At 37.2% G+C, this 24169-nt stretch overlaps 1 protein-coding gene across 10 annotated transcripts in view; it reads right to left on the reverse strand.

The window, feature by feature from the left end:
• Nucleotides 1–24169, reverse strand: part of MBNL1 (muscleblind like splicing regulator 1) — a 196193-nt gene that overhangs the window by 124018 nt on the left and 48006 nt on the right. For 6 of the 10 annotated variants that reach the window (XM_059391718.1, XM_059391721.1, XM_059391720.1 and 3 more), the window contains one exon: nucleotides 14769–15765. The exons of 3 other annotated variants lie outside the window; for them this stretch is intronic. In XM_059391718.1, coding sequence (XP_059247701.1) covers nucleotides 14769–14942 — 174 coding nt within the window. In that variant the 5' untranslated portion in view covers nucleotides 14943–15765. Of the gene's footprint in view, nucleotides 1–14768; nucleotides 15766–15953; nucleotides 16339–24169 lie in introns of those variants that run through there. One more of the 10 variants, XM_059391716.1, reaches the window with a different exon arrangement.

The raw sequence follows: 24169 nt of genomic DNA on the forward strand, positions 1-24169 counted from the left end.
AATATTGCTTCCTAACTCAATATTTCCGTAAACGAGAGAAAAAGAGAAAGAGACAGAAAGAGAGAGAGAGAACGCACAAGTGCACGCTCCTCGACCGTTGATGCTATCTGTAGAGACTTGTCTGCTGGAAAATGTTTATTTAACTTTGGTTTGGCTCCTACCTTGGAGCTGATGGGAAATAAAAACTTTTCCATGGATTAGAGCCAACTGAGCTGCTAAAACAAAAGGTAACATTCATCAGTGAACCATGGCACCATGATCTCATTCTGAGGGTTAATTTTGTTTTTACCTTGAGTGTGGACTGTCTAAAGTTTCGAAAAAAATCAAACAATTACTGTTAGAGAAACTAAGTGAATATCAGCCTTATCTTACATGTTGTTATTTACATGGAAAAAAAATTTTTAACTATGAAACATGAAAGAAAACAGAAGATAAAAAGAACTCGTTTGATTCTGAGCTTATTTCGCTTAACTTTCCATCTCCTCAAGCCCCCAACCCCCCACAAAATGTGAGTGCCCCAGACACATATACATCTGGCTTATTACTTCTACCTATCTCCAGTAATATGTAGTTTCAACAAGAAACCATTCTTAAGGAGAAGTGAATTTTTATCAATAAAACATGAACATCTGAGGGTGCTACCTCCCTTGATTTTTGAAAGAAAATCCAAGGTTTTACCCAACTGCTCACAAAATATCAATTGACAATTTAATCCCAAGAAGGCTTTACTGCATAATTTTTGCAACCTCTAAAAAGTTGAAGACAAATTTTACTTTCCCTGCTCCCAGAGGTCCTCCTGCACTTTCTCCTAATTGGTTCACATGTTAAAAGCCTAAACAGCCAACTCAATCAAACAGACTGTAAGCATCTCCTTTGAACACATATTTGATCCTTTTTCAACATCAAGTAATACAACTAACTCATGGCCACATACTACATCAATGCGCAGCAGAAGAGAATGGGTAATAATCGATATCCTTAGCAAGAAGTCAGTAGCACAGCTGAGTAAATCAAACAGTAAATGCACAACTCATATCCTGGATTAGAATGTAACAGAATGTATACACAACTGCAAAGGAAAACCTGAAGCTAGCCACGAGAAACTACTAGGCTGTATTATTCCTGAAGAACCAATAAAATCAAGAAGCTGGGATTTCGCCCGGCTTGCTGCAGAAAGCATATACTCTCCTAGGTCTAACCAGAGTCAAAAGTCTCAAGCTCGTGAATTAGGCAGCACCTTGAAAGACCTGGGAGCAAAGGAAACCATTTCACAGAGCTAGAGCTGGATCCCTGTCAATTCGGAGTAATAGTGAAAGGGGAGAAATGAGGATGTGGTGAGTGGGGACGAGCATGGCCTTGGATACTTCTTTACACCTTTAAAGAAGGAAGTGCTAGATAGTTCACCAAGTAAGTGAGTGTATACAGGCCTAGAAAGAACGAAGTAGGGAGAGGGCAAATCATGAAAAAGTGGGACTTTAATATTCAACCTTCTACTCTGTGCAAGTATTTTATTGAATAAACATCAATTTTATTTTTGAAAAAAGTCCTAAGTGAGTCTTTTAGGAAGTAATTTACATAAATAATATAGTGTTCAAAATATCAAATGTGAATTATTTACTTTAGACCAGCATAGAGCTAAAGGGGCATTAGTTTTAAAAGAAATGAAATTCAGAACAGATGGCTACAACTACTTTTTCATTCATGGGTAACAGCAGTTAGAAATGGGTTACCATGCACAGACAATGATATGAACACTGAATTATTTCATTAATACTACTCTCAATGAGTTTACCGTCAAGAGCTACATACCTTGAGAGGCTGAGGGGTATCTTCTCTTGATAACAGATAAGTAAAAAAGCTAGGATGTGATACGGCATATTTATATACATCATCCAGATAAAAGTTGGTTTTGATTTTTTAATCAAGTAATGGATAGATCCCTTTGGGACAGTAAGCAAACTGATGTGGTATTTATTCTGATATAAGGCAAGTTCCTCTTACAATGGGAAAGAGAACTTGGACTGAATTCCAGCACCATGACACAAGCAAGCACACTAGCAGCTCCCATGTACACGGACTATTTATAAGGATGCAGACACTGTGTGAAGTGACCTGGATTATAGAACTGATCTCACGGACTCCACATGAACCTTCAAAGCCAACATCCTGAGCCTCCTTTTATAGAACAGGCGCAAAGTGACTGACACACAGTCAGTAAGATGTAACCGACAGACCCAAACCCAGATCCAGCTGAATTCTTGCTCTGGGCTCTTAACCAGCTCTTACTCTTTGCCTTAAATATTTTTGCATATAGCTTTGGCAAGTATTCTGAAGATCCTACTTTGATGAAAAGTTCCAAGGTAGCACTGGGACTAAGAGAAAACCACCAGTGGCCATTTTCTCATTATCCCTGGCACCAATATTTATTTGCTATAAAGTAATATTCATTATAAATTTCATCCCAAGAAAAAGAACACAGAGGCTAAGCCAGATATTCAGAAAACACCAATCAATCAATCAACCTAACATTGAAACAAACTACGGAAGAAAATGCCCAGAGAAAAGAAGTCAAAGAACAAAACATACTGCTCACTTTTCCTGTGAACAATTTTGTCCTACACATGAAATAAGTTTGACTTTTACATCGTTAGACACAAAATAAGTTTGACTTTTACACCATTTGAATTTATATTTCGAAGACAACTGTGTCAAAAATCTTTCTAACTAGCTGTTTGACTAAACTGATACATTCAAGAAAATGGCCCCAAGGTTGGGAGTTTCTAATTATTCAAAGAAAGGATCCTCCTAATACTTGTGACTGATGTTAAAGGTTGTCTGTTCGCTTTTCTCCACGCTATCATTCATCTAAATGAACGGCTCTGTGAGAATATATATTTCCCACAGGGCATTTTAAATCATATAATGAACACTAATATTTGAGATACATCTCTTGACAGTCCAGAATTACAATTTAAACTATTATTTACTAATACCCAGGAAGCTAAGGTATTTTATATTCTTAAGTCCATGTTTTTCTGAGAGCAAACATGCTTTTTCTGCCATATCGCAAACAAAATGCAATCAGTGATGCTTATATTAACACAGAATGCAAAAGTCTTAAGAATAGTGTGAGCTATTTTAAAATTGAAGTATTCGTGTGCAAAAATTTCCTCTCACTGAATCTAGATATTTCAGTAATAATAATATAATAGTTACCATACAAATATACAAAGAACTAAAATGAACTACTAAAATTTTATTCTGAGCTCATTTTTAAGCTATGATATTAAAAGTTATTATAAACACATAAATGAGACATACACTATAGAGACCTATAGCATAAACTATTGCAAAATGGTTTGGCTTTTAATTTTATACAGCATAACTTAACCAAGACTTACAAAGGCTTTTAAGCATATGTTTTGGCTTGTTTCCAATATTATCATAAAAGCCCAGTAAAACTCATAAAATAAGAATGAAATCTCAGTCTCTCACAAAATAACAGCTCATGCATTAGAAAAATTTTTATTATACTATTTCTTTGACTAGAAAGCACATTCTATCTTCTGCAAAAAAAAAAAAAAAAAAAAAGGTAGTTATGAAATGAAAACCTACTGCCCTTTACTTCCCTTCTAAGCTTTGTCTTGGAATCCCGAAATTCTCATTTGTTTTTTTCCCACAGCAGCCTATTATTCTGATTTGCTAAATTGATTCCAGTCTGGCATGACTTCCAAAATTCTTCTTGATCTAACGCTTAAGAGTTCTCGACATTATCAGACTTCAAGCTAAAATGTTAATATAAATTTCCCACATTAGATGAGAAAAAAAACCTCACTAGTGATTATTCAGGGATGGTTTTTCGAATTATGAAAAGTGGTAGTGATCGTGATTTTAAAAACTAGAGTTGTCTTAAACGCAGGCAATTACAGTTACTCAACAAATACTTGCCCAACTATGTCCACTGTTCAAACAAGCGAACTCACTGATACACTGATAATGAACAATGTATTTGGTTTGCACAAGACCACAGTGTTGGGCTTCCTAATGCTGCCCAGTTTATACTAGGGAAATTCGGAGTGTAGGCTGAAGGCACAGGCTCTGAAGACAGGCTGCCTGGGTGGAATCCCAGGTCAGCTGCCTCCAAACTGTGCCACCTTGTCCAGATTACTCAATCAGTCTGAGGTCTCATCATGTTATATCATCAATAGTTAATGATCAAATCAGGAATGCAAAATTAACCACTTCTATGTGCGCTACCTAAAAACCAATCTGACTCAGGTTGCTCTTGCTAAATGATGGAACGTGAGGATGGGTCTGGTATAAATCTCTGACCATGTAAAAATCAGTAAACCTGTTCTGACTAATACAAACACACAGCTTCTCTTGCAACACACATAACCGTAGCTGAAATTCATCTGTTATTCCTACACTAACTATGCAACAGTTTACCGTGTTTTTCATAACAAACCTCCTCAGATACATGACGACATTTAATGCCTGCTTATATTTTACATGGGCAAATTTATGTTCTACTGGGAAATCTTAAAATTAAAGAACAGAAGAGTTAAAAGAATGTCTTAGTATTCTATGATCATTCTAATTTTCATTGTACTCCTCAGAAGCTCAAAAGTTTTGGTAACCACTGGTCTAGTAACACCCAAAAAGGCAGGGGCCCTGTGAGTCATTCGCCCTTGCAGCTGGACTGCCCATCATGATGTCTGGTACACAGCAGGTTATGAATGACGAAAGCGGGGGCGGGGCAGGGGGTGGGAATGGATTGCTTTCCTTTGGTTGATATGCTTTGGTTAATATGCAGAAGTGGCAAAAACTTGAGTCTGCAATTTCTTTAAACTCCTAAACTTTTAGTATAAAACATGTTTCTGGGGAAAATCTCTCCTCCAGCATTATTCATCCTCAGTGCAAAATACAGAAGCCAAGAGTACCTAAGAAAGAGTTTTTTAAATAATAAATTTTCATTTCTCACTACGCACACCTCACCCACTATATGTATGTTACATGTTAAGCTACTATAGGTTAATTATAGTTCAAAGGCTCTGCAGGAGCCCACCTATGCAAAAACGTACAATGTAGATGACTCTTCTTCAGTGTAGGTCATGACTCATTAGTTCATGTGAGTGTAAGTCAACCTGTAGGGTTTTTTTTTGTTTTTTTTTTTTTTAAGAAAATTGGATTTTCTTATGTGGACATTTGTTTTCAATGTATTACTGTGCTATGATTCATGGAAGGCAATGTCTGGCAGTAAAAGTGTATAAGAGAAAAAAAAGTTCAATAAATAAAATCAGGATGATAATCTTTTCTCGTGGCTAGATTGAGATTTCATTAGTTTCCACTTAACCATGAAGAGATATGAGATAATGTGAAGAGAGATAGTTCATTCAGAACACAGATCTTTCTCAACAGGATTCTTTTTATAAATAATGAATTCTTTAGTTATTTCTTTCTTCATGGTTCAATTCTTGGTTGCCTCCCTTAAAGGAGAATTGTTTTATGAAAAACAATGTCATCTACCAAAGAGGAACCTTATTTGGGGCATGATAAATTTGGCTGTGTTTCTCTCCAAACAACCCCCTTCCTTTTTTTAATTTGACCCATTTGGTAAGCTAACACTCTTTAGTTTTAAAAGCTTCCTGGGACTGGGAGATGTCACTAGACTTATTTCCAGTCATGAACGATTTTAGGATATTAGATGAGCAAAGATATCTGAAAGCAAATTAACGTCTGAATGCAGTAACATGGAAAAGAATGAATTACGGATGTAATTTATCCGTCACAAGCAGATCCTAAACACTGATTATGTCCATGCTTGTGCAGAAAATTGAAAATGATAGAAAAGCTCCCCAGCTTTTCTAACTTTAATTTTCCATGTTATACTTTGCGTAATTTACTGTCAACTATTAACAGCAGATGCTTCTTGCCTTATTTGAGAACAGCCTGGACATAAGTGTAAGTGACTCTGAAATCCAGAAGCCTGACACAATGAATCTGAATTTTATGCGGAGAGATCAATTCTGACTCAAGAGGCCTGGAGTTATATGGGGTCTTAAGGAAACAGAGTGCTGGATTCTCATTAAATACTAAGTCTCAACCTAACATGAACAGAAATTCAAATATAAATGTGGTTGAATAAATGGAGACAGCTTCAGAAGAATCCTTCTGGGCCTAAAAAATATGACTTGGAGTTAAAATATAGGTGGTTCCCAAATGACCAATGATGACCCAGGGATAACTACCCTACTTTGGTGGCCCATGGCTATGGGAACTCTCTTAGTAGGGATTCCCTCTAGTTCTCTTCCCACTTACAGTTTGAGAGTTAGTAGTTGTGAGAGGGAATGGAGGGAAAAAGGAAAGATAAACCACCAGAGGCATTTCTGTCTCCCTTCCCTAAGTGCCCTTTCCACAGACCCTCTAATCGCTGTGGAGAACTTCCCCCTCTAGACTCCATCACCACCACCCATAATATATTGGTCTCCCTGTTAGCAATTAGCCCCTTAAGGACTTCGTTTTTTCATATCTGCCTACCCAAAGTTTGACACAGTAAGTGTTTAAGTTATACTCCTTGAATTGTGGCATACCCATCCCCTAGACCTGCTGGACACCTTTCATTTCGTATCTGGGTCTTTATTGCTGTTCTTCTCACTATGTCTTACAATAAAATAGCCAGAACACAAAAACATATTTTTTTTTTTTAGTTTTGATATTTTCACTATCCAACTGTGCTACTTAAAAGCAACAGTATCCAAACAACAGCTAAACTTTTGAAAATTTTAGGAATGAAAGGGAACAGAAAAGAAGCTCATCAATAATATTAAGTTCCACAGTGGACCAGACTCAGGATTAACAAGCTGTACATTTGAAAAGAAAGCAGGCTGAGGTTATTTGTTTGTTTGTTTGTTTGTTTTGAGGGGGAGGGTAGGTCACTTGGAAGGCACTGACAAAGAAGTTTTCCCACCCTGAGTAAGCTTTGAACTACAGTCCATCATCCCATACGATCTTTAGTCCCTACTGATTCTGAACCACTGCTCTGTGGCCAGCCAGCCCTGGGAACAGGAGCAGCCCAAACATGAAGCTGGGGAACCTCTTGCAGTTCCTTGCAGAAGTTTAGGAGAAACCCCTCTCCTGCACCAGGCCCAGACGAATTTCTGGAGGACTAAACTGAAACCGGAAATGTACCGTTCCCATAGAAACAGTTTGACAAAAGCCATTATGGTCTATGACACTAGCAATACTTAAGATGTATGAGGAGATGGCTCTCACCCTGCTCTGCGGAACCCCATGGGTTTCACTAATAACCCTATTTTCCCAGGTTTCCCAGGTAGTATTTGTACTGAACTTTAAGTCGAGCATCCTAAGAGTTACTTGACTTCCCGGGGTTGGCCCGATGACTTAACCACACCCCTTCTGTGGAAAATGCTTTCTAAACAATTAAAACTCAGAATATGGCTTTTTTTTTTTTTAATTCATTGGGGGGGTGGCTATCTCATCTCTACAGTGACTACCTACTGAAGATGACTAATTTAAAACCATTTTCCAGTAAGACCATACACTTAGAATATATAATCTTAAAAAGTTGGTGGCACCTGCTATTTTGTGGCTATCTTGTATTCACTTACTGATTCATTTGTGGACTTTAAATATAATTACCTCTGATTATTCACTGTTTTAGGCTACCTGTTGTAAATCTGCCTTAAACATTAATTTTTATTCTTAAGCACTCCTTTGTTGAATCCTTAGGATGTGGATATGTAAATTAAGAAGCGAAGTTTTAGAGGAAAGTGGTTAAAAGGGCAGGCTGCGAAATCAGGTGACCAGGCTTGGAGTTCACATGTTACCAGCTGAGTGACCCTGTGCATGTGGCAATCTGTGAAGTGGGAGGAATATCAAGAACCCTCTCCGAGGTTTTGTGAGCACTAAATACTGTGAAAAAATTAAAAGCACTGAAAATACTGACCAGTATATTACAATTTTCAATAAATATCAACTCATTTTATTTCATAGAGAGGAAATAAAAATAAAATATATTTGTGGAAGAAGCAGAAACAGATGCCAGAATAACTACAGATTCTTTTGTTGAATAAAGTCACTTGAGACCTGTTCTTATGACATGCATTCCGGTTACAGTTCAGTTATAATTATATAATCGTATATATATGTATATATACACACACACACACTGACAAAGGAAAAATTTTAAAAAATGAAGCAATTTTCTTTTTTTTATATAAGTAAAAAAGCAATCCATTTGTGATATTCCAGGTTTTAGTGACTAAATATAACATGATTTAGTTGTCTAAATGTCTCTGGTTATCCAGGACTGAAGACTGATGATATGTTTACCAAGATAAGAAGATGTAAGTTTCTCTTCAGAGGTGGTCTCCCCTCAGCAACCCCCATACCTAAGTATTTTTCAGGAAGAGTTACTTGATTCTGGATTTTTCTTCAAAAAAAAAAAACTCTCTTTCATCCTCGTGACTACCCTCCTGAACATTCATTCTTCCCTTCTACCTTATCCATCCAGGGGCCTAGTTTTAATCAGGACAACAGCTAAAGGAATATAGTTCCCACAAATGAGCAAAGAGGGAAAAGGGGATGAAGCAAATCAGGAAACAGACTCTTAACTGCAGAGAACAAACTGATGGTTACCAGAGAGGAGGTGGGTGCGGAGATGGGGGAAATCATGAAGGAAAGTAAGAATACACTTATGGTGATGAACACTGAGTAATGCATAGAATTGCTAAATCGCTAAATGATAAATCTGACACTAATATAACACTGTATGTTAACTACATTGGAATTAGAAGTAAAAAAAAATAGTATTTTTAAAAAGACTATAGTTCCCAGCCATCCTTGCTGCCAAAACCAGCCAATGAGCGGCCAGGATAAATCACTAGGTGACGCTCAGAGGACGAGAGGGCAAAGACGCCTAAGTAAGCTAGGATGTGGTTGGTCTCTTTTGCCCTTGCCGCTTCCCACTTCCCAGAATGAACCTACGATGGCTGGGGCTGCACTGGACATCTTGCAATTTTGAACTAAACCTCAGGTTGGAAGCTGTGTGCTCCTCAGGACTAAGGATGAAGACAACCAAGTTCTAGGGACAGTGACGTCATCATATAAGCCTGGACAACTAACATATCAACCCTTAATCTGTTTATGCCATATGCTGGAGAGGGAAAGGCTCTATTACTTAATGCTGGACACAAGTCCTTAAAGACAAAATGTCTAAGTAATTTCTGCATATTCAGAGAGAAATATAAAGAAGGATCAGAACCATTGGTTCTGAAGCTAGGGACTGTTAGCAAGCTGGGAAGAACACAGAGATATCACAAGAATGAAAGAGACTGCCAAGGCCCAAAGGTGTCCAGGTGACACCCATTCAGTCAAATTATAATATATGAGGGATCATAACTATCAGTATTTTCAAAGCACAAGTCCTTACAGTATAGAAAATTTTATCTCTAACAATAAATCAAACTTTACCTCAAAGTTTTTCAAAAATGTGCCAAAATACGATAGATAAGGCTTTAGGTGATGTGCATTTGATGTTATTTGCATGAAAAATATGTATTTGATAAAACCTGTGCACTTATTATAAATGACTATTAGGATAAGATCTCCTCACCACAATGACTCGTGTATAATGAAAGTCACAAAGAAATCACATTCTTTAAAAAAAAGAAATCACTATTCTAATAATCGATTATACTTCAAACAGCTAAGTAATTCTAATGAGGCTTTCCACTTGCTTTTACTGGTTTCTGCTTATTAATAACTATCATTAGTGCTAAATCAAACACTATCTATTTAGTTAATCCACTTCCCACTGACTGTCATAATTTTGGGCCTGTTAACATAGAAAATTGCTCCCTGATTTAAAAGCATGGAATGTGTTTTTGCTAAAGTTAAAAAAAAGAAAGAAAATTTCCTCAATAGCATCTCTTTGTAAGAAAATAAGAAGCTTTGTCTAAGACTGCAGGAAGGCAGAGATATTGCTCAGCATGAAAGGTAACAGATTAGTGATGTTGATAGCTGAAATCCTCTACTTATCCTTGGCAAGGAGAATGACAGAATAAACTTCCCAAACGAGGTCCCTAGGTATCTGTGCTGGAACTGAGAAACATTCAATTTCTCACCTCTCAAGTGAACTGGGAATATGTCACACACATCCTGGATAAAAGATCTGCCCCACCCTAAATGGATGGGGCAAATCTTTTAAGTAACAGCCTTCTACATGGAATTGTTTTGAGGCTATTTATGGACTCAGAATTCTGTATTAGTTCAGAAGTCTGAAATACAATTCAAGGTTGAACTCAATTCTAAGTGCCATATTGCTTTAGGTGTAAATTGTTTGTCACACACAGAAACTGAAGGGAGGTTTAAGGAGGGAAAAAAAAAAATAGATGCAGGATACCAAAATCTTACAAAAGGAAACAAAGTAACTAGTTCTAGAATTAGAGCCTTAGGTAGCATGATTCAAAACATGACTTGAAATTTGTCCAAGTTTTAAAATTTTAACCCATTTAAAACCTATTTTTCTAAAAAAATTCTCATTCTAAGAATATGAATAGGTTAACTGAATAAAACTGTAAGTACTGGGGCACCTGGGTGGCTCGGGTAGGTTAGGCATCTATCTTGGGCTCAGGTCATAATCCCACAGTCTGGAACTGGGCCGCATCTAGGGCTCCCTGACCTGTGGGGAGTCTGCTTCTTCCTTTCCCTCTGCCCCCTTCCACCTCCACTGGTGCTAGCTCACTCTCTGGGTCAATCTCTCTCTCAAATAAATAAATACATAAATAAAGAAATACCTTTGGGACCACTTTATAATGTCCAGTTATGTTACCTTGTTCCTGTGTGATGAACTAGAAGCTTGATTTTCCCTTACTGGCTTTAAGTTTTCTAGTTGCTCATTTATCTGGATGTTTACATATTTGTATGTCTTCTAATAGCTGAATCCATGTATTCTGTTAGGTCTTCAGAAGCACCTTAAATGTGTTCACTCAGGGCCCGTGAGCCCCTGCCACTTTGCAGTGGAATCTGATCTCTGATATCTCTATGACAAATCTGATTGGCTGGGCTAGAAATGTACACAAATGTGTAGAATAGTGAAATGAACCTTAATTATCTAAAACAAAACTGCCTAACTTGATAAGAAAACAAGTGAGTAAAGTTCTCAAAGGTAAAAGAATTTTGCTAGATTTTTAGAAAATAGATAGTAAATATGAAGGTTATAAATATCGCCCTTCCTGCTGCACCTGAAAAATGAATGGATATCTGAAAAAGAAAAATTCAGTAAGCAGTAGTCTTTTTGTACTGATCACAGGGTGAAAGCATACTTTTTTGATAGCATAAGTAACTTGACATCACAATAAAATACATTCCAGGCTTTCTTTAAACAACTACCTAAATTTTAGTTGAGTAATTATTACTGAAGAAAATAGGTAACTTGCCAATTAACTGTTATTTAAATCATTTCTAAATATAGTATTTTAATGGCAGCTTTCAGTGTTGACATTTTTCTTCAGGTTTTGGGTTTTTTTTTTCCCTCTTTGGTATCCCTTTCACAAGCTATAAATAAATCCTTTCCATCCTAAAATAATCTACCTTTTCAAATGTTCACCATTTCTGAAGTAACGAAAACACTCGAATCTATAGTGTGTAAGCAATCTCATTCTCAATTTGAATATATTCTTAGACTGCTGTCAATGGAGACTACAAGTACAAAAGCAAAATTAAGTGAGAATAAAGTGTATAAAATAGTGTTTAATTTATAAACTAACACACAATATTACAGCTTCTGCTCTCTCTTCCTGTTATTATTCTACTTCCAACATGCTTAATATAAACACATATTCCTAATTATCGTGTACTCTCATTTCACTTAGCAACACATCTACTACGATACAGAATTCTGTGTTTTCACACAGTACATTTAATCTAAGTTATTTAAACTTGGAAATCACCGATATGCAACTAAAATACTATCAGCTAAATTTCCTTCCTATTACCTTCAGCAATATACCAATTGATTTCTTCTACGTAAATACTGTCTTGAACTGTTCGACTTCTGTTTTTAATGAAACAAATCCTCTTCTAAGTAGAAGTCTGCTACGAACGTAAGTCACCTGGGAGCCTGGCCAAAGTCTGCAACAGCACAGCTGAAGGCTACAGCCATTTCACAGGGTCCTCTCACAGAGTATTTGGTTTGCTTTCCTAACTTGCTAAAAATAGTAGATTACACAGGCTACCTCCATCTCATGGCTCAAGAACTCACAAAAGGCTGGACTATGGATTGTAGGAAAACATACAACACAATTAAAGAAGTCAGGATATTACAAGCTTTCTAGATTCCTTCCGTTTACTCTCTGAAACAATACATATGTTCTAGCGGTTATTGGCATGGAAACCTCATAATGCTCCCAAATTTCAGAACTTCAAGCATGAGTCACAGAGTTACCTTTAACTGTTAAAGTATGTTTTTGATCTATTTTAGCCAAAAAGTGTTAGTTATAAATACATATCTAAGAAAGGTGGCTTTTGAAACAAGAATACTTAATTACATATTCCAAATCGGTTAAATGAATTCTTAATTTGATTATTTCACTAACATTTTAGGAGCTATTGTTCTGGGTATGAACCTCCACCACAAATAAATTTTGTTTGTTTTTCTCCTTATTCAAATCAAAATATTTTCCAAGTTTTAGACAAGATAAATTAAATTCCAGTTTCTCTTAGAAAGACAAAGAACGAGGACAAAGTTTGCATTGATTAGCTGCTATAATGAGTTCATTTCATAAGTAAATTTAAATCTTGAAATTACTCGTTATTAAAAAAAAGTCCTTGATGTGGCAGTTCAATCTTGTTAACCACACAGCATGTCATTAAGCAATGCTGCTGTTTTACTCAAAGGGAGACTGTTCTGTGTCTACAAGTGAGCAGCCACTAAAAAAATATTTTGAGATGAGAAAATAGCAACTGAATTTTAACGTTTCACAATGTTTCCAAGTGCTGTGGAGGCAGGTCTTCTGTGAAACCACTCAATGTCACAGCCAAGTTTAATGTCCTTCATTTGGTAGCTACGAGTGCACCATCAACTCTCTATAGGATTAAAAATTGGATTTACTAGTAATTGGGTCAAAACAGGGTTACTTATGGACACAGCTGGTTACCGACAAGTGTAATTAGCCATTTGCCCCTCATTTTATAGGCCCTCATCTCTAATTACACCTAAATTCAGTCAGCAGGAACTCAGGAATATATATTCACAAAGGTACAACCACTGTGCCCTTCGTCGATGCCTTTCCAAGGAAAGTAAAAGAAATGCCCGAAGATAATTCCTAACTTTTGGCTTATTGATCTTTATGACTATGACATGAAGAAATAATCTAATACTATTAGATACCTTTGTTGTTGTGAACACTTCCCTTGATCTACTACTCTGAAGATAATATCCTTGAGTCTTCGGTGAAAACTTTGGCAAAGTAGGAGCCCAAGCTAAGCCAAGAAGCAATTAACTGAAATAGTCAACTCACACGTTAACTCAACACATCAGAGTTAGTTAGGAGTTAACGTATGAGTAGACTACTTCATTTAATTCACCCCATGTTATTAAAGAAAGCATTTTTATTATAATAGCACTTTTTTTTTTTGTAAAAGACAAGATGGATCTATAAAACTTTTACTTCTCTACAGATGTAGAAACAATAGTGACTCCCCCCAACTCCGCCATCCACAGATTCAAAGAGTGAATTCTACTGGCACATTAGTTTTTAAAGGCAATTCAATTAAACCAAATAAGTACCAGAAATCTTCACATTTCTAGTCTTGACCTTGAATGTCAGAATAAAGACACATATGCTATCTTATTAAAAGGCACATTTTCAAACTTGATACCTGAAATACGAACCAATGACATTTCTGAATGTCAAGACATATTAAAGCAGATCTTGTATTCAGTATTATGTTGCCCAACAAAAGCTAACTTTTAACACTTCTAGCTGAAACTGTTACAAATTTCAAAATGATCAGGATCCAACAAAATAAACTAAGTTATTTTACATTAGAAGTTTAGGAGCTAAAAAAAAAAAAAAAACAATCCAAGTACTCATATTTAAAAGTTTCTGCTTATTTATGAAACTCAACATTCAACAAAGTTTATGCCTCAGATAGAGTACTGGAGCAGGAGAACCTTAATTCCCTATTTTCCACAAAATTCACTGCTTCTGGCCTTAAAAGAATATGCTTATACAATACAAAGGAAACCCACGATTTCATAGTGTTAATATAAAAACTCTAGCCAAGTTTAGCTGCCTAGAAATCTGTTCTTTTACAAGCAATGGTGCAGCACCTTAACAAACAAGGGAAAACATATCATCTTCATTCAGCTATTGCCATGGCCTTGTAAAATCAATCTAAGCATATGCTAACACACCTATCTATCTATGTTTACTATTTCTATAGACATTGACATTGCTATAACTAAGTAAAAAGTATGCTGATACTCTCTTTTAGAAAAAAAAAAAATACTGCATTAAAGGACTGATGAAGTTACTCATAACAAACAAAGTTTGGCCAGACATGGCTCTATTGCTTCTCAATAAAAGTCCCCCTCCCCCAAAAACATTAGTAAGAACACACCGTATGTATAACTAAACTATTAACAAAGCAATCCATAATTCCAAACTCAAGGGACTATATGTCCATATCCCCTTTATTCAATTATTGCGTATCCTTAAAATAATATAATAGTTACTCACTTTCAATGAATCAAAGCAGGCGATTACTCGTCCATTTTCAACTTGGCAGCTTTTCGAAGGATGTGCAAATTTACATTCCGTGTCTGGCCGTGAGCAAGTCCCCCTTTGGAACTCTCTACATACTTCCAGTGTTAGCCATTTTGTGTCCCGAATTGGTGTGACACTAACAGCCATGTTTAGATTTTACAGGTAGTTAAATTTTTCAGTGAAACCAACAAACCCAACCCCCCCACAAAAAAAAAAAAAAACCAGCAACAACAACCCCCCCCAAAAAAAGCTGAACTGATAAAACTGTAAAATGATGGTGAAAATGTCCCCTCCAAAATACTTTTTTCCCCACTCCCTGCTTTAAAAGTACATGGAAAATTTTGTTGTCAATATCAAGGAAAAGATCTCCCACTAGAAATTCACAGCATGAAACTGTTAATTCAAAGAGGTTTTGGTTTTTAGAGAAATACTAGACTCATAAGTAGATGAATGTTTAAAAGTAGGGCCTCGAATCAGCCTTGTGCTCTCAGTAACCCCTTCCCAGTGCCAATTTGGAGCCCAAAATGCAAGCATGAAAACGTGGCAGACCCTCTGACACCAAATTTCCAAGCTGCTTTCAGCAAAGTTGTCTGAAAGGGAATCTCCTCACAGCTGAATTTGCAATGGAGTTTGGTGGTGCAATCGGTATTGATTAGTTTGGCATAGACAGATGAAGCAGTTTAGAGCAAATCGAGAAAATGATTTTTTTTTCCTCCTTGATTTCCTGGCAGAAGAGATCTTACTTTTTCAGCAAACTTTTCTTTTAAAACTAAAGCAGCCTAGGGCAATGCCAGATACTTAGAGCTTTTGTCTTGATTATAAGTAGAAATGGGGGTGTCTGGGCTAGAGGTGGAGGGTGGATGTGCTGTCGTCACAGTCTAGCTGGCAGCAAGCAAGGCAAAAGCAGAGACTGCTCTAGAAGCGGGTCCAAGCAGCAGAGACGTCAGGAAAGGCACTTCTTAGTACCAACCTGTAGAAAAAAGAGATAGGTTAAGATTTACTAAGTAGCACTTCACTGATGTCCTACAGTATCACAACCTTGCCATGTGCTACCAGACTAAGTAATATTCAAGTCAGCTTTTCTGTCTCTCTGTCTCTTGCTCATTCTGTCTCTCTCTCACACATACACACACACACACACACACACACAATACTTACAGTGAAGCATATTGCAGCCAGCCATCGTAGATTTATTAAAAAAAGGGGCCGTTTCCCCTTGTGAAGCAATGCATGATAGAGAGATAACCAATCACAGATAGTGTTGCAGCAATATTCTGGGCAGAAAGCCAATAGTGTGGGTTGTCTTATGAAAGGTCGCGCCTGTCAGACGTTCATTACTATGCTATAAGCACAGAAAATGTCCATCAGATGTGACTTATTCCACTGCAAGAGGACGAGCATGTGGGTTTTGAATTTACCCAACATGCAGTTAGTGGACTAAACCATGTTAGTTTCAAAACAGCTTCTAAGACAAGTCCAAGCACTTGAAGATCATTACCGGTGAATAAAGGCAAGGTTTAAAAATTGCAGCTGACTTCCAAGCTGCTTTTCCCTCCGGCTCTGCGCAGGGACAGGCACTGAACAGCCTGCTCCCGCTGTCCTGACACGTGAATAAAAAAGGAAAGGGGTGTTTACAAATGGTACATTCTCCTGACCTATCCAATTCACTTCCTTCTAAAGCCCAAGTCCTGCCCCTCCACTGAAAGCAGCTCTCATACTGTAAAACTATTCCATTCAGCCGGCAGACACTTTGTCAATATATCACAGGCAGGCGAGATGCGCACAAAAGCATCCTTTATTTGAACATTTTTGAAGCAGAAGCTGAGGTCATGTGGGGAAAATAAGGAGTGCAGTGTTGTCAGTGTGTCTGGCAAATCTGAAGTCAACCTCAAGGGGGAAGGTGATTCCATCGCAGAAACATTAAATATTAAGTGAGCAATTTGATTTGGGCAGCACGATGCACTTCGGAGGTACGAACGAAGCCGGAGGTTGGGGGCTGGGGGCTCCCCTGTTGCCCAGTGATCTACTATGAGACTGCTCCTAACAGCAGGGCGTTTTTGCCTCTCACGACTTACTTTCTCTTTCAACCGGGATGAAAAAACTTTCTGAAAATGCTTAGTACTTACAGAAACAAAAGTGCGTAGGTTTTTTTTTTTCTTTTGAATGTTACCAACAAAGGAAACAAGGCTTTAATAACTCCAAAAATTTCCCACTCCACAGAGGCACTGGCACAATATAATAATGTTTGATCACACTTCTTCTAAGGCCAAATATGGTCAATTAGCATATGGTACATGTGGAACCATGATTTGGAAACCGGAATACAGGATATAAATGTGTAAATATAGAACCTGAATAGATCTACCTATGGATATCTAGCAGAATTCTGAAAAATTTTCTTTTAGGATTAATAGTGTCTTTCTTCTTTTTTTTTTTTTTTTTTTAAGATTTTATTTATTTGTTTGCGAGGGAGAGCAAGCATGATGGGAGGCAAAGGGAGAGGAAAAAGCAGAGTCTCCACTGAGCCGAGAGCCCAAAGCAGGGCTCAATCCCAGAACCCTGGGATCATGACCTGAGCAGAAGGGCAGATGCTTTAACCTACTGAGCCACCTAGGTGCCCCAATACTGTCATTCTTAATACTAATTTAAAAACAAAACAAAACAAACAACAACAACAACAAAAAAAAAAAAAAACTAGCAGAAGCCAGGTTTAAGGAACACTGTAGTAAGACTACAACTTAAAAAAAAGGGGGAGCTAAAAAGAACCAACTCAAGAAATATTTTTATTTTCAAAAAACTTTCTGGTCCTACCTCCTAAATATATAAAAACAAAGTCAAGTTGGTCATAAACTCTAAGATTCATCCACCCTCCTGACTCTGCTCTACACTCGGGATTTCTCAACTACTCCAGACCTTTAGCATGTATCCAGCTACGGCCAACAACCTCTTCTGTCCTTCTCTCTGGAATCTTCAAGTGCTTCACCTGTAACCATTCACCTAATTTGGAAGCCAGCTAAGATGTCACTTCTCCAAGAAACACCCAAGATGTCACTTTCTCCATCTCCACCCACCCATTTATTGGCACAGCCTTTTCTGAATTATCTTTGCATCCCCATATGGTGTGTTACTCCCTTCTATGTATGACCCACTAAATTATAGGTCAGAAACAATGTCACTCGTCTCAGAACCCCAGTGCCCCGCACAGTGATGGAAAATATATGGAGCTCTGTAACTTTGGTAAATTAAATGATTGATTACTACATCCGGACTGGAATTACCTTTAGGGCACAGAAATACATAAACACACATATGAACACACCCTATAAACAAATGTATAACAAAACACATGAACACAAACACACACACCATCACTGCCTCTATCAATTATTCTATTCTCAGGTCACAGGGGCCCTCCCACTGCCCAGGAATCCTCCCCCAGCCCTGGACAGCTCCCTCAGACATTCCACACAGCAGCTTTTCTAAAGCTTCAACACTTTCAAGCCCTTCCTCCTCCATATTCCTCTCCCTAGCAGCAGATGATGGTCTTACATGTCACAGATATTTCATAGTGAAAAGAGCAGCTCTCAGGCAGGAGAGAGAGGTCTCATCTTCCCACCACCCATCTTTAAACAATCTTTCTGTATGTTTCATTTTTCTCTTCCAGTTTTGCCTTCCCTTGCACACCGTAAGCATCTGCCTTGACTCACTCCTTCTCAAAACACCCATTCCCTTTACATTCCCTCTACCCGTGAATAACCGGCCTTGACCACATGCTTTCTCTTAGTCCTCAACATACCGAGGTAGCTCTGAACTCGAGGAGGTGGTGTGGCAGGAGAAAGGGGACCCTGCCTAGCTACGTGTCCTTCCTCTCCCTAATGCTCTTCATCAGTTGTTCCCAGACCCATGTCTAAAGAGTCATCTCCATGTGCCGTTTTTCTGCTTCTTCAGTTTTGAATCTGTATCAGTGTGACCTCCACACTCCCTACTTTCTGTTCAGCAATGGCCATCAAGGCTCCAGTTTGAGCCAAATCCAAAGACTACCCAAGTCCTTATGTTTACTTGACCTCTAACAGCAGCTATAGTTCTCTCTTTCTTGAACCTTTCCTGTCTTGAACCGACACATTCTAACCTTTTGATTTCTCCCATTGCTGCCCCTGTAGTACCCTCCCTCAGAGAGAGGAGCTGCCGAGAGCTGGGAAGCCTCTTGGCGTGTACTATGCTGGTGTAGCTCCAGGAATGGTTACGTGTTAACCCTTTGTTTGGTGTGACACACTTCCTCATCCCTTTGGCTTGGTAAATCCCTTCTTATTTAAGTTGCTATTCAAATATCACCTTCTCTGGACGGCTGCACCAACTATACTAAACACTATCCATCTCAGAACAGCCTCGGTACGTTATAGCTCTTGGAACTTTGGCCCCCAAGGTTATAAATTCCCCGACAACAGGGCCTACCACCACTTTTTATTTTATCCCAGTTCCTGGAACATAACAGATGCCTTTAAAATGTTTGATAAATGAATAAATTTTATTCAAACTCACAGGAATAAACATGTATATAAGGACACATCCCCAACAGCAAGGAAATAGTTCATCATGACCTGCAGGGCCCAGGTCCCACAGCATGAAAAAGGATAATGGTATCACTAGAAATATCTTCATTGGTCAGTGGTTATGTCTAAATACAACCACAAAATCCATTTCCAGAGTTGATTATTTTTCCTTTTTTTTTTTAACCATGCTCCAAGCTTAATCTCACTCAGGCACAAAACACACTTTAATTAGTAAAATGCTTGCAAATGGGTATTTTGGACATTTTTATTTTTCTGTAGCAGAGATATTCTACTCACTTCAAAAAGAGTTCCTGAAAAAAATTATAGATAGACATGTATTTGTAAGTTCAGTACTATTTTAATTGCCAAATGTATAGGCAAAGATGATAGTCAAAATGTTTCCTATTATCTAGGCACAGAGACTGAGCAGTCAAAATGGACACCAACCTTTATGCTCTGTTAGTGTAGCTGCACCAGGCAATGAGTGTTGCAGTCCTTGATATGGGGCACTGGGGTAAAGAACTGAGATTATATCTAAACTTCTGGTATCAGATTATAGTACTATTTTATAATCCTCTTTATTCAAACAGAAGAACTTGAAGGAAGACTGGAAATCTTCATAGTTGGAAAAGGATCAAAGTAAATTAAGATTGTGTGGGATTTGGATCAATACTGAATTCTCAAAACATTATTTCAATTAGTAATGGATATTTATTCTAGAGATAGAGAAGGTGCTTAAAGTGTATGGGTAATGTCTGCATTGTAAGAATTCTTACAAACCTATTTGTTCTAAAATTATGTGTTGTTTGTAAATATTACTGAGGAAAATATTTCTACTGTAAAGATATTTACTAAGAGGTAAATTGTTTCTGAAGGAAATGCTTGACCTATACTTCAACATATTATAATAAACTTCCCTGCACCAAAAAAAAAAGAAAAAAAAATTGGACCATTTAATAGTTTTGCAGTAAGAATCAAACTTCTTAAAACGGATATAACCACAAGCCCTCTGGTACCTATTGATCAAACTCCAAACACTAACTGAAGAGCTTCTCCCATGACGTGACACATTCTACAAATAAGCATGTTCTGCTGTAAGAAGCAAGATCCAGTTTCTCCTTGAGTAATATCAGAAATCACATACATTTTCTACTTTAAGATACGAAGAGGGAAATAGGAAAAGACATGAATGTAAAGCTGGAGGGTAGGAAGCTAAGAAAAGGATCAAGGATAAAGTAAAACAGTGTGGTATATTGCTAATAATGAGTCGCACAGTATATATTAGCATCAAAACGGACAGTGGATAGCTTTGTATGGCTACTTAAGGGCTGCCTACATACTGCAATAGAGGCTAAATGGGTGCTTGCAAGGTAGAAGACTGAAATTCTGTTTTGGAGAACTGGATGGCTTCTATGAGCAAGGCTAAATGTCTTAGTCATATACGTGTGATCATCATTTCAGTTCTTTTGAACCATATATAGGGAGTTTGGTCCTACTGCCTCCCAGAGCAGTTAGCTGGGAATTTGGGGGACATTTTTCATAAGCTTTTGATTTTGAAATAGCTTACATATTAAGGAAGTTAACAAAGTAATTATTTGAGGTTTGGTTTTATTTTTTTTTGTTTTGTTTCACTTTGTTTTATTTTTTATTTACTAAGACAGCTTCAACATAATTGGAAAAGAAAGTCAATTTCACCACACAACATTTGAAGTTGACAAAAAGAAGCCCCTTGCCCCAAACCATAACTTTTCCCCCAGACTCACTAATGTCATCAAGTCCATAATTAGCAATGCATGACATTAGTGAATTAACTCACAGTACAATTTTGTCCAGGTCTTGCCCCAAATATTAACAGATTTCAGTACGCAAACCAACTAGGCATTTCTGGAAGCTGTACAGCAATTTCTCTACTCATTAAGGTACTAAATAGAGTAACAAGACCGTTAGTTATTACAGGGGGAAAACTGCAGTCTGAATGGGTTAATGCAGTCTTCAGCAGTATTCAACTCCATATAACAAAAAGCTGAGATCAGTGTTTCTCAGCAAGGGGTAAGCACACTACTGGTAGCACCCATGGCCATTTTAAGTGAGGCAGAAACAACATATTTTAATAGATGCTTCAGAATGCAAAAACTAGCTCATCAAGCCTGTGATTACATGGATAGCATTGCTTAGAAAGAAGCTAACATTTAATAAAAGTAATTTAGAGAGTAAAACTAATATACCAAAAACAAACAAGCAAACAAAAACAAAAACCCTAAGTAAATATATTGGCAAAAATCATGAAGGAGATATGAAAATAACTGAAGTTTTAGAAATACTGCTGAGAAAAAAAGATAACTTTTAACCACACATGCTGACTATTAATGGGCCCGGCCACTCGGACACATTGCACGGTGTTAGAGTGACAAGCTGCTGCCAAGAAAAGGAAAGTTTACTAAACTCAAATAAGTCATCTATGGTCTGTCAAAGTACTCCTTTACAATTCTGGAGGGCTCTATATCCTAAATCACCAAGTGATCCCTTACCAGAAGGATAATGAAGGGGCCATGATTAGAAGATACACTATTGCCAGAGATTAGAATTCCAAAAGCAACTAATTGAATAGCACTCAATAGAAAAATGATTATTGTCCCTCCAGTGTTGATATTTAAGACCAAAGAAAACAGGAAGCTTCGATGCAATGATTAAAAAGTGAATTTTGAATTGTCTCCTGTATCAGGCAAAATTAAAAAAAAAAATTTAAAAGCCTTAAGACCGTTAGAAGATAAACATCATGATGGCAGTCTGTACTTCTTCTGTATACTGGCTCACTAGCTTTGCACCTAATTTGGTCTTCATCTGGTCCCTACTGCAAAGTTATCTTCCTGGAAGCTTTTCCAGCCACTATCAAAGAGTATCCAACTTTCTGTTCCTCTCAACACCAGCACAGGCTTGCCAGACCTTTACCTTTCTAAGAAAGAAAAGGAAGAAAAGGAAGAACCTTTTTTTTTTCTTTGAGGCACTTATTAGTATTTGGTGTAATATTATGTAACTATTTTACTATCTGCTTATCATCTACTTTTGCCATTAATATGTAAGTTCCATGACAGCAGGCAGCTCTCCAAGCCAGTTCTCCACTCAACAGCCAGAACCGAAAGTGCCTCATCCAGAGAAAGCCAGCAGTCTGTTTGTGGGATGAGTAAATATTTCTTAGTATATCTGCATACTAGTTTGTAAGTACTTTACAAAAGGTACAAGGCCTGTTTGATACACTAGCTCTGTCACCTTTATAACTGACTGAAACCAGCATCAAACTCCACTCACCGGAAAGAGAGCATGAGGCAATGAAGTCAACAAAGACTGTATTTATGTACCTCCTCAATTATGAATTTGATGGAAGATTTTCTTATCCACAGAATAATGTGAAATAGTTACATGTGGCTTTGCAAATTTAAAACACCTAAATAATCATCTGTGACTTCCTGACAGAATCAGTCTTCAGTTCTGGCAAAAGAAGGGAAAATTTGCAATTTTTTCTGAGGATATTCAAACAGGCAGCTTTTTAACATTTCCGGCTATTCTACAAGAAAGTATAATGACATAATACTATAATGTCACTTTATCGTTCTTCAGGAAAAAACATTAAGCGTATTTAGTGTTTTGTCTACTTTACATATTATACAAAGAAGTCATCTTGTTAACCTTAACACAGTCATTTCTGAGCTGTCCGTATCATTTAATATTTCAAAATAACAAACAGGAAATCAGTACACAAACTACAACAAAATTAATAATGCTGCTAGGTGCTCAAGAGCTAACAAATCTCGCCATTCTGGCCATTTTCAGGAACAGCAATACACTGACCCAAATGGAATCTACCAGTGTGAAATTAGCATGACAAAACTGAGAATGCCAAAACGTGATATTGTTATTCTCAGTGCAATGCCATAATTATAGACTTTGATTCTAAAGTTTACCCAAATGAGTTAATTTTATTTGGCATAGTAACTGGGGGCACCACAATCTTAGTTTTAAATTTTTTACATTTCTATCTTTTGAATAGTATCACCTAACTTCCTACAAGGTTGGTGGCACTTCAACTTAAAACATGTTTAAATATGATCTCCATTGCATGAGAAATGGTAGCAAATTCATCTATGCTTCCCTAATAGTGTTATTGCCCAACTCAAAAAGAACTATGAAGTTGGTCAGTGAGAAAACATGGCGCCCCGTGCATCAGTGAGATCTGCTACATGCATACCTCTCTGTCCCACTGTCCCAACTTTCCTTCCAAGGCAGAAATCACTCTCACAACTGGTGGTCATTAAGGTCCTCTCCACAATTAACCTGTGCCTGTTTTTCACTTGAGCAGACTCAACCAATTGAGCTAAATTATAAAGTCTACATGAGAAGAAATGACCATATATATATATATATATATATATATATATATATATATGACATACATATGTATGTGTACATATATTTGTGTATATATATATGTATAAATATATGTGTGTATACATATGTACATAGACAGTGCATGTGAGTCAGAGTACACCAAAAATAAAGTATATCTATTAGAGCCAGATTTAATCATAGTTGTCACACTTCTCAGAATTTTTAAAATCCTAATGTGGCAATAACCCTCAATACTGTCAAGTATATATAAGTACAAAACCTCCACTTTAACAGATGAATCTTGAATTTCCAGATAGGTCTGATTTAAACCCTAACACAGCAACCTCAATCTGGGAAATTTCACTGATTTATTTCTATTGAAGACAGCCCAAAATATGTGGACAATTATTAATCATTATGAGAAATCTAAGTAAAATGTAT

The sequence above is a fragment of the Mustela nigripes genome, chromosome 2 (genome assembly GCF_022355385.1).
Source record: "Mustela nigripes isolate SB6536 chromosome 2, MUSNIG.SB6536, whole genome shotgun sequence".
Lineage (NCBI taxonomy): Eukaryota > Metazoa > Chordata > Mammalia > Carnivora > Mustelidae > Mustela > Mustela nigripes.